The sequence below is a fragment of the Sinocyclocheilus rhinocerous genome, unplaced genomic scaffold (genome assembly GCF_001515625.1).
Source record: "Sinocyclocheilus rhinocerous isolate Xijiao unplaced genomic scaffold, SAMN03320098_v1.1 scaffold980, whole genome shotgun sequence".
NCBI lineage: Eukaryota > Metazoa > Chordata > Actinopteri > Cypriniformes > Cyprinidae > Sinocyclocheilus > Sinocyclocheilus rhinocerous.
Window position 1 is genome coordinate 749,523 of NW_015635053.1, and position 11,237 is coordinate 760,759.

At 36.4% G+C, this 11,237-nt stretch overlaps 2 protein-coding genes across 2 annotated transcripts in view; both read left to right on the top strand.

The window, feature by feature from the left end:
* The window catches only part of etv7 (ETS variant transcription factor 7), a 9,062-nt gene extending 3,067 nt beyond the window's left edge, over positions 1 to 5,995 (top strand). The window contains exons 5-9 of the mRNA XM_016560750.1: positions 1,586 to 1,729; positions 2,821 to 2,985; positions 3,118 to 3,260; positions 3,346 to 3,446; positions 5,455 to 5,995. Of these exons, the coding sequence (XP_016416236.1) occupies positions 1,586 to 1,729; positions 2,821 to 2,985; positions 3,118 to 3,260; positions 3,346 to 3,446; positions 5,455 to 5,638 (737 nt within the window). The 3' untranslated portion in view covers positions 5,639 to 5,995. The remainder of the gene's footprint in view (positions 1 to 1,585; positions 1,730 to 2,820; positions 2,986 to 3,117; positions 3,261 to 3,345; positions 3,447 to 5,454) is intronic.
* Positions 5,996 to 7,392: 1,397 nt separating this feature from the next.
* LOC107746525 (patatin-like phospholipase domain-containing protein 1) overlaps positions 7,393 to 11,237 on the top strand; it is a 6,101-nt gene continuing 2,256 nt past the window's right edge. Inside the window, exons 1-2 of the mRNA XM_016560764.1 lie at positions 7,393 to 7,599; positions 8,107 to 8,339. Of these exons, the coding sequence (XP_016416250.1) occupies positions 8,271 to 8,339 (69 nt within the window). The 5' untranslated portion in view covers positions 7,393 to 7,599; positions 8,107 to 8,270. The remainder of the gene's footprint in view (positions 7,600 to 8,106; positions 8,340 to 11,237) is intronic.

The window sequence follows — 11,237 nt, forward strand, 5'->3', positions numbered from 1 at the left end:
AAATACGCATTTACATCATTTAAACAAATCTTTGAATGGCTAATGAAAATTTTATTTCACAAACCTTGCAAACTTAGTCGAATCCAGCTGTGAGATCTTGTCAAGTGTGCATTTGTATCCTGCATGATCGCGTGTTCGCGTCCTCACTGAAGACGCGCAATGGTAAACTCGTGATTTCAAATTATGCTGCGCTTTATGCATTTGCCCACTGTCATATTCATATAATTTTCACAGTGTGCTGTATGTAAAATGAGTGTTACCTTGGCTTTGTTTGAAAAAATATGATTCCCAATGCACACAAACTTCCCAGAATACTGAGTGCCCTGTTGGTTACAGTGTTTACTTCCTTTTTAATTATATTTTTTTGCTCATCATTGGTAATAACATATTGCTGAAATCGATCCAGTAGTATTATCTCTAATACCTTAGACATCACGCTGGCTAAGGCAATAGGCCTATAGTTTTCTGTGCTAGATATTTTCCCTGTTTTGTCTTTAATTACAGGTACCAGCAAAACAGAAAGCATAGAACTGGGCAATGTGCCATGAATCAACATTCCAGTAAAACACAAGGCCAATAAAACAACAAGTCTGTGACTAGCAAATTTCAAATGCTCTGCTGTGATCTGATCTAGGCCACAAGATTTATTCAGAACTAATTGTCCTATAGCAGAAGCTACTTCCTCAGCCTTGATAACCTCCTTATTAAAAGACACATTCCCAATAATGAAATCGTCACTTTTAACACAATTGAATAGGTCACTATAATGCTTTCTCCAAAGATCTGCAATATTTTCAGATCCAGTAACCCCTTCAACACTAGAAGGCAGAGGAATTTTACTAGCATTCATGACTCGAACTTCTTTCCAGAAATCTTGTATATCATTTTGTAATAATTTCTTAGCCAAAGAATTAGCTCTGAGAGTATGTTCGCTCCTTTTTATGAAACGAACAGCATATTTAAACTGTGTGACAGCTTGTTTCTTTACATCACAAGTATATCCATTCCTTGGTTTTCCAGCAGCAACCCAGTTTTTAAAGGCTTCCCTTGCTTGCTGATGGAGTTTACTCACATGCTCATTCCATCCTGGTCTAATACTATATCGTTTAGATCTTTTGTTACAAAATGATTTGCTTGCATCGTTTAGTACCATCACAATTTCATCATACATGTTACACAAATCATCATTATGGTTTGAGTTGTCACAATTAATATTATCACACAAAAATACATCATATGGAATTTGAATATTCCCCAGAGACTTGTCAGTCAAGTTATAATAATGCTGCATATCATAATCTGTGATCTTAGCCCACTCAACTCTCCCATCATGGGTATAATTACCCTTTTTGGTTATCTCAGGTAATTTTTCTATATTTAGCATCACAGAAATAGGCATGTGATCTGTTGCAGCTGTTCCATACAAGATTTCAACATTCACTATACTTTCATGAGCATCAACAGTGCATATGCAGTGATCCAGCCATGAAGTTGTATTCCAGGCCTCACTGACATATGTGTAGCTGTCAGTTGGCAACAGATCCAAACTTGACAGAATTAAACTATTATCCTGACAAAACCTAACCTTATGTTCCCTCTAACATAAATGTTCCTGTTTGTCCAGTAAATACAAACTCCTGGGTGTTAACAGCTGGATGTAGCACAGATCAGAGCCAGGAGAAGAAACCTCTGTCTGCTGACCCTGAGCATTCACATGGCATGCACAGAGGTCAGGGCTTATAAACCATCTTTATTGACCACAGAAAGTCATGAAATCAAAGCCCTGGTGATAGATCTCACCCAAACTTGCTGAAAATGTATTAACTCTCAGGCCAGCCAAGACATAGATGAGATTGTTTTTCAGCAGAACAGATTTGGAGAAATGAAGCATTATGTCACTTGCTCAGCAATGGATGCTCTGCAGTGAATGGGTGCCGTCAGAATGAGAGTCCAAACAGCTGATAAAAACATCACAATAATCCACAAGTAATCCACACCACTCCAGTCCATCAGTTAATGACTTGTGAAGAGAAAAGCTGCATGTTTGTAAGAAACAAATCCATGGAAACATTTTAACTTAAAACTCTGTAGCTATCTGTTAAGAGGTTTTTAACCTAAAATTGTCACTTGGTAAAATACGAGTCCTCTATCTGTAATATTGCATAGTATGTCTGACTCAAAATATGAAATATGCACAGTTCAAGCACCATTTTTGGAAGAACTATTCAAGGTTAGATGCAGCTATGAAGATGTAGACATTTCAAGTCTTCAGGGGTTCATCTTTGAAATAATGTGATAGAAAGGCCTTTTTTTGTATTTAATAAAAAGTAAAAATATTTTATTTTCAAGCCCCACACATGAAATGATTGGAAGATTTTGTAGACATGAATTAAGAATTTCATTCCATGATTTAATTAATTCCCTAGTTTTAGTTAAACCATGGGTTTTAGTTAAACTTATAATTGAGATTAAAACAATGGAACAAATTACTAAAATATTGCCACAATTTACCTAAAATGAGGGGACAAACCTGGCCACGATTGTTGACAAAGTCATGGAAACAAATTTGTGGCCATGATATCTATTTTCCTTCTTCAGCATGTCATATGCCTGGGGCTTCATAAAAAATGCACACATTTTTGTAATAGAATGTTAAAATGGAAGTGTAGAATTGTATGTTAAAACTTTTTGGAAGTGTTCTGCGGCCCCTAGAGGATCCTGGCTTCCTGACTGATACAAGATTTTGATACCGGAATTTGAAATCTTCACCTTTTCACCCTTGAGATTTTATAGCTCTCCTTTTAATTTCATATTTTGCAGTGATTTCACATCATTCTCCCAAGGAAAAAAATCTACAGACATCTCCAGACAAAACCAGACAACCAGTAAATGTTTACTGTACAGATGAGCCTCTCAACCTGTCCAATAAACCCACAAGACCTGCAAACACCACACAAACCTCTGAGGCCAATGGAAAGATTGCAGGTGCTCATGCATGTTGCTTCAGACACTGTAAACTGGCATTAATATGAAAAATGATATCAGACATTGTTCAAATTTACTGGATGTCAAAAATCATAAAGAAACATGCCTGTTACTATTCAATCTTTTTGATAGACTGCAGACTCTTATGGGACTATGTGTACCAGCTGCTGTCAGACAGCAGGTATGAGGCCTTCATACGCTGGGAGGATCCGGACGCCATGATCTTCAGAGTGGTGGATCCCAACGGACTGGCCCGACTCTGGGGCAACCACAAAGTACTGCAGCAGACAAGACCAGCTCACTTCTTCATTGCTTTAAGTGTGATCGATAATAATTGGGTCTGTTTGTTTCTTATTGCAGAACAGGGCCAATATGACCTATGAGAAAATGTCAAGAGCATTACGTCATTACTACAAGCTCAACATTATCAAGAAAGAGACAGGCCAGAGGCTGCTCTTCCGGTGAGTGGAGGCACTCGAAAAGCATTTAAAGGTGGGGTAAGCGATTTCTGGTAGCCAATGTTGACATTTGAAATCACCAAAACAAACACGCCCCTACCCCAAAAGGGTCTCGCCCATATTTTGATAGCTCCGCCCCACACATACATATGCAACCCAGGCAACGATTAGTTCTGTGAAACAAAGCAAAACCAATGTTACACCGTGTCTACACCGGACGCGAGTGGCGCGGCGCGACAAAATACTATAGAACTCATTATAATCAGTGATGTTGTCTACACTGGATGCGGCGCGGCACGACACGACAAATCCCCAACAGAAAACTGCTGCTGCGTTCTATTCATGACGAATTGATTTTCAACGGTCACTTTGTCGTGTCCAGTGTACTAGACAGACTTTAGCTGTTGCGGTGTAGACAAAGTGTTACTCACCTATCGAGAAGAAACAAAGCAGCCTCGGCGTCCGATCGCAGGCCTTCTGCTCCTTGAGTTCTCTCCAGCGCTGGAAAGCTGATCCGATATTTACACGGGTCCTACTTCTTGCCTTATTGCCTAAAGCCTTCTTTTGTTCTGCAGACGTTTTCCTCTTTAGTTTTTTTATCCGCCATCTCAATCTTTCTGTTGCTCGGCTCGGCTAATGTCCGTCCTGTGCACTGAACGCTCTCTCCTCTGCATCATGAGTAGACACGCCCCTTACTGCTGATTGGCTACAAGTTTGTTTTGGTACTCGACCCGACTCAGTTTTCTAAAGCATTTTTGAAAAATCGCTTACCCCACCTTTAATGCATATTTGTATTTTTTGTACTCAAATGTAGTAGTCAGGTGGTTTGGTTTTTCTTTCATTAGTTGGTGGTGATGGCGATATAATTCCATTTGATTATGATAAATGAGATGTACCCTTTGATAAAAAATGAACTTAATTACCGGTATAATGAAAGTGCATTTTAGTGTATTTTAAGTTTTAAAAGAATAATTTAAAAAACTGTTCTTGCAATAAATATTTTACGTAAAATTCTCATTCCAGGGGCTAAATATCATGTTATAGAGGTCGCTTCAACCCACGGACATGAAAAACTACCCGCGGCAACAATGTTAAAGTAACCCAATTCCGTGGGAAAACCGTGAACCTGGCAACACTGGAGTACACTGTCCTGGGCTGCGTTTCCCAAAAGCATCAAAAGTTGATCGTAAAAACGATCGTACAAATCATCTTAGACTTGCGGACCGTATCCCAAAATGGTGACCGTGATTTCACCAAGTACAACATGTTCCAAAAGAAGTAATGTAGGAAATATGCTTCAAAGACTGGGAAATTGAACCCAGAAATAACGTCTCTTCAGATATTATATACTATAATATATATTATTATATATAGTAGATTCATATTATAGTTATAGCTATTATATTATATTATATTATATTATATTCGAGTTGTCTGGAACGCAGCATTAGATGAACATTTCAATAAACGAGCGTGTACTACAATTACGAGCCATTCTATAAGGTGACATATATTGTCAAACACGTTACTTTAAAGTACATTTTAAATCATTGTTTAAAATTGTTTTTTTTACATTTTGCTTTAAACAACATCGTAAAGCACATGTAAAATACTTGATTATAATTTTAACTGTAGTGTTTTCAATATTATTTTTTAAATGAATATATTGCAAATATACTAAAATGCTATTTCATCAGTAGTCCTTGTATACAAAAATCACATAAAAAAAAAATAAATGTACATATACACACGCACACACATTATAACATCACATTAAATAGTGCTTCTTCATTCATGGCCATAGGTGATCAAGTCTGAAACAAAATTCACTAACACTTTTGAAAACAGACATTCTTTTTCATTAACAAGGAGTCACACAAGAGGGAGCTAAAGCTGTTTATTCTGTTAAACTGGGCATTGTGGTCTCAAAATGAAAAATATTCTGGCTTGACCCATATATTGTTCAATCATACTTGCTCTTATGCTTTCAAACACTCCCTCTGTGCTGCAGGTTTCTGAAGACCCCTGAGGAAATCATCCAAGGCAGGTCAGACCGCACAGAACCGTCAGAGTCTCCTGACAGTCCTGCATCTCCTGACTACAGAGAAGACGCTCTGGAAGTATCTCCTGTATCGACTCCTACTACACTGAGCCCCAGCTCTGATCACAACTTCAGCATATCACCAATCCCATAACATTCACTCCCTCATTCTGATCCAGGATCAGCCTTAGTTATTAATTTTCCTGACTTTTTAGAATGGGACACCCCGAGCTGATCTTCTGTCAGAGTGAACATCCAATGCAGCACCAGAGATGGCTGATATCCCGAAGAGGTTCCACAGGACATATTTTAGGAGATGCTCGGACCACATGGTTTTGACTCAGGGTAGTAGTGTGCCGTGTTTGCTGTTAGTGTGTGTTAAAAGCTAAGCGACACTAATTTCTCAACACAACAATTCTGATTGATTCTCATAGTTGATTATTAGAGTTGATATGAAATTTTCTCTCAGGTTGTAAAAATGTGCAATGTTATTTTTTTTTACAGATTTGTGAACTGCACTGCATTACTGTATTGCATGGTTGATTTATACCATTAATCAAATATCATTAATAATCTACAGAACGAAATCTGTGAATTCATTAATCAACTATTAACTGTATAAAGGGAGTTGACAAATAAGATGCTTATTAACTTTTTTTTTTTTTGTGTGTGTTTTTTTTTTTTTTAGGTTGAAAAGTATATATTTTATATTTGATTGCACTTTATTTAATCATTTCTTTCAATACTTTTTGCAGTTTTCTTACAGTAAATATTCCTGTATGACAAATAATTGTTTATTAAGTACAAATATTTCATTTTATCTAATAAAATCTACATGAATAATAATGAGAAAATAATTAGAAAAATGTTATGAATGGGTCAATGAAATGAAATACCATGGACATAGGACCCACTTTGAGCCGACCTCCTCTACAACTTTTTTTTTTTTAAGAACCAGGGTTCCCACTTTCTTGTAAAACCTATATATAAGTTTATAAAAGTCCGATTCCTAGACCTAGAAAAGTCATTTAAATTAAGAAGAAAAAGAAGAAAGAAAAAAAAAACTATAGTCTCTCTCTACACTCTAAAAAATGCTGGGATAAAAAGGGACAAACCCAGCTATTGGGTTGTTTTCAATAGCTGGGTTTGTCCCTTTTTAACCCAGCATTTTTTAGAGTGTATAGGCTTTTTTTAAATATATATCAACATGCCAAGCTGTAAAATATTTTATTGGCCTTAATCCTCATCCAGTAAATCATGATCAACTGGAACAGTCATGGGACCTTTGAATATTGCTGTGACCAATGGGGCCTTTGAGTCAAAACTGTTGAGAATCAATCCATTGCAATCCATTCAGCTGGGGGAAGTGACACATCACTAGCTTATTACTTACGGTAAATCAACCCTAACTATGTGAATGGTAGGTACATTTAAAATTACTTTATCTACATAAGTTTTAGAGGAAGTTGATAACTTTTAGTTTTAGGATTCATAGCTCTTCTAGGTTTAGTTCTTTCTGTTGGTGTGTGTGCTTGAAATCTATGATCGGTTTACCTAATCTCTATGGTAATCTAGTCATGACTGTGCTCGTTTTAAGACTAAATGTCAAGCATATGACTGCTCTAAAGACAACAATAATACATTTACCTCTGATGGCCTCAGAAAGTGCGTAGACACAAATATAATAGGCCTACTTTAGACATCACGAGGTGAGGAATTGATTTGAGAATTGGATCTCCTCAGTGGCTTCACATCATTTACAGTGTCCCAGAGTGGAAGGAGGGACGTCTGTGGTTTGGTAAAAATCTTTCTGATTTAACAACACCATGACCGTCTGTTTTAATACGCTGTGCTGATGCGTCACATCCAAAGTTGGTTCGAGCGTTGAAGAACTGAGATTATTCTAGTCATGTCATCCCCGTTATGCGTTCTGTCTCAAAATGAGAACCTCTCCGTGTCTTTCTGCGGTTCTGGCTTTCTAGCTACATACCAGCTCGGTGCTGCGCAGAGTCTTTTGGATAACGCGGCCTGGATCCTGCAAGGAGCTCCGAGGGGTCTACGGCGCGTCTGCCGGTTCCCTCGTCGCTGCAGCGGTCGTCTGTGGCTCCAATCTAGGTAATCTGAGATCTTTCTATTCATAACGTTCATTGATTGACTAAGACTTAGTGTTTTACTCACTGTAAAGGTTGTAGGTTCAAATCCCACCTCAACAGGACCAGACTGGTACTGGGTTTACAGTTTTTTTCCAACTGCTTACACACCAAATCTTTACTTGTCACACAATTTCTGAAAACTGACACTCAAAAACACCGGAACCACACACAAAACCATACACTAATTCTCAGCCTTTGACTCAAAGTTTTGTAAGCAGTTGAAAAAAAAAACGGTAATGTGCTGTAAGTCACTAAAATAATAATGACTTATAATTGAGTCAGTAGCAGGGGCGGACTTACCCATTAGGCAAAGGTAGGCGACCACCTTGGGCCCCCAAAAGCCATCCTTTTTTTTGTGTATCCTGCTTGAAGGAGATGAAAATATTATGCATCTGAAGTTGTAATTAAATATTGAGAAACAGTGTGTATTATATGTTGTAGTCATTAAATCCACCCTTTCTTCTCACAGGACGTGTTCGAGACCAGCTTTTGGAGTTTGCGCGATTTACTAAACAGCATCCGCTCGGTCTTCTCAGTCCCACGGTGGATATTTTCCGGTGGCTGGAGGTCACACTGCAGCGCTGTCTGCCTGATAACGCACACACTCTGGCCAGCGGCCGTCTGCACATCTCCATGACTCGCATCTCTGATGGAAAAAATGTAATCGTGTCAGAATATAATTCCAGTGATGAGTTTATTAAAGTAAGCATTATGATGTTCATCCAGAGTAACATTTTATAATACACATACAGTAGTAAAGCACTAATAAATCCTTTGCAATCTGTTATAGTTCATTCATAGTTTATAAACTGTAGTCTCTGCATTGTTAATACATATGTACAAACAGTTATATTATTGTTTAATTAGCCCATATGCAAAGAGTCAGATGTTTTATTATCCCTTGTTAACAACTTGTTAACCATACCAAACTGATGTACAGTATTTAAAAAACAGTAGAAAAGGAGCTGTTAATGATTCATTAGAAGTAAATAGTGCTCACTTTAGATTAGCTCATGGAACATAGTAAAATAAACGACCTTTATTAACCCCTTAACTGTCACCGTCCCACCTTTCTCTATCAAATCTTTTAGTAATCATATAAGACATATCATATATCATTTGAAAGCTTAGAAGCCCAAGATTCATCCTGTGAAAACCATTTCGAAATCAGACATTGCGTTACCATGGAAATGGTACTTTAAAACCTTTTGTGGGCAGTGTCAAGTGTCATATTACAAAATGAATTACGGTATTTTAAAAACTGCTGTTCTTTTGAACATGCTATTCATCTGAGAATTTCTCCAAAATGTATAAATGTACAAAAAATCTTATTGTATAATAATATTATTATTGATTATAATAAATGTTTGTTGAGCAGCAAATCAGGATATTAGATTGATTTCTGAAGGATCATGTGACACTGAAGACTAGAGTAATGATGCTGAAAATTTAGCTTCGACTCCGGAATAAATTACATTTTACAATATATATTCAAATAGAAAACGGTTACTTTAAATTGTAATGATATTTCACTATATTACTGTATTCTTGATCAAAGAAATGCAGTCTTGTTGAGCACAGGAGACAAAAACATCAAAACTTCTTGCCCACCCCAAACTTTTGAAGGGTACGATACCTATGAAGACTAGTGGCATCACCTTTCTCTATCAAATCTTTTAGTAATCATATAAGACATATCATATATCATTTGAAAGCTTAGAAGCCCAAGATTCATCCTGTGAAAACCATTTCGAAATCAGACATTGCGTTACCATGGAAATGGTACTTTAAAACCTTTTGTGGGCAGTGTCAAGTGTCATATTACAAAATGAATTACGGTATTTTAGAATCAAAACTTTTTATAATCTTGACAAAAAACATATCATTGGAAAGGTCTGAGTCTCAGGATTCCATATTTGGTGGATAAAGTAATATTGACAGAAAAATGCATTGAAAAAAATTCAATGGAGTTTGGATGGCACCTGGTGGCTGTTTGTGGTATAACGCCCTAAATAAAATCTCACAGGAACCTAAATTTTTTCACATCAACTTCAAATTTGGAACATAACTTATTTAGACATAAGGCTATAATTTTATACCAATTTTAGAGTAAAACCTGCTTCAAAACCTTTCACTGGGCAACTCCCCCTAGTGGGCAGTGTCATATTACAAAATGAATTACGGTCTTTTAGAATCAAAACTTTTTATAATCTTGACAAAAAACATATCATTGGAAAGGTCTGAGTCTCAGGATTCCATATTTGGTGGATATAAGTAATATTGACAGAGAAATCTAGCCATTTGTGTTCAATGGAGTTTGGATGGCACCCGGTGGCTGTTTGTGGTATAACGCCCTAAATAAAATCTCACATTAAAAACTGCTGTTCTTTTGAACATGCTATTCATCTGAGAATTTCTCCAAAATGTATAAATGTACAAAAAATCTTATTGTATAATAATATTATTATTGATTATAATAAATGTTTGTTGAGCAGCAAATCAGGATATTAGATTGATTTCTGAAGGATCATGTGACACTGAAGACTAGAGTAATGATGCTGAAAATTTAGCTTCGACTCCGGAATAAATTACATTTTACAATATATATTCAAATAGAAAACGGTTACTTTAAATTGTAATGATATTTCACTATATTACTGTATTCTTGATCAAAGAAATGCAGTCTTGTTGAGCACAGGAGACAAAAACATCAAAACTTCTTGCCCACCCCAAACTTTTGAAGGGTACGATACCTATGAAGACTAGTGGCATCACATTGTTTAGAAAAATATTAATTATTTTAAGACACCTTTCTGAATGTAAATGTAAGTTGGACAGGCAGTTTTTGTCTGTTGCTATCTTGTGTATTGTAGCCCATTTTGAACGCTGTATTGACCAGTCAGCATTTAGAAGTAAGGTTTTAGTTCTGTCCACTTGCTTTAACCGGCACTGTATCTCACACCTCGACAGATGCACTGCCGCTGTATCCTCCACGGAGAAAGGAGTCTGATGCGTCTGATGATTCGGTGAGCTCAGATCACTGGATGCTGACACAGACTGATCATGCAGAGGAAGAAGAATCCCATATTAATATAGTGCATTTTCTTTAGAGTAAATTTAAACTACTATAACTTTTTGATACTTAAATTTTTTTGGAAAAATTCCACTTTTGCGATAATTTGCTGATTTTCCTCTTTAAAAAGAGACCAACCTTATGTCTGTATTCCAAAGTGTTCATAAATTACAACAATTTCAAAAATGTTGGGGTCAGTAAGATTTTCATTCATTCTTTTGTTGGTTGGTTGGAAAGAAATTAAGTAGTTTTGTTACGTATGGATGCATAAAATTAACCAAAAGTGACATTAAAAAAAAAAAAAAATTTTTTACATTGTTACAGAAGATATCTATTTAAAAACTGCTGTTCTTTTGAACATGCTATTCATCTGAGAATTTCTCCAAAATGTATAAATGTACAAAAAATCTTATTGTATAATAATATTATTATTGATTATAATAAATGTTTGTTGAGCAGCAAATCAGGATATTAGATTGATTTCTGAAGGATCATGTGACACTGAAGACTGGAGTAATGATGCTGAA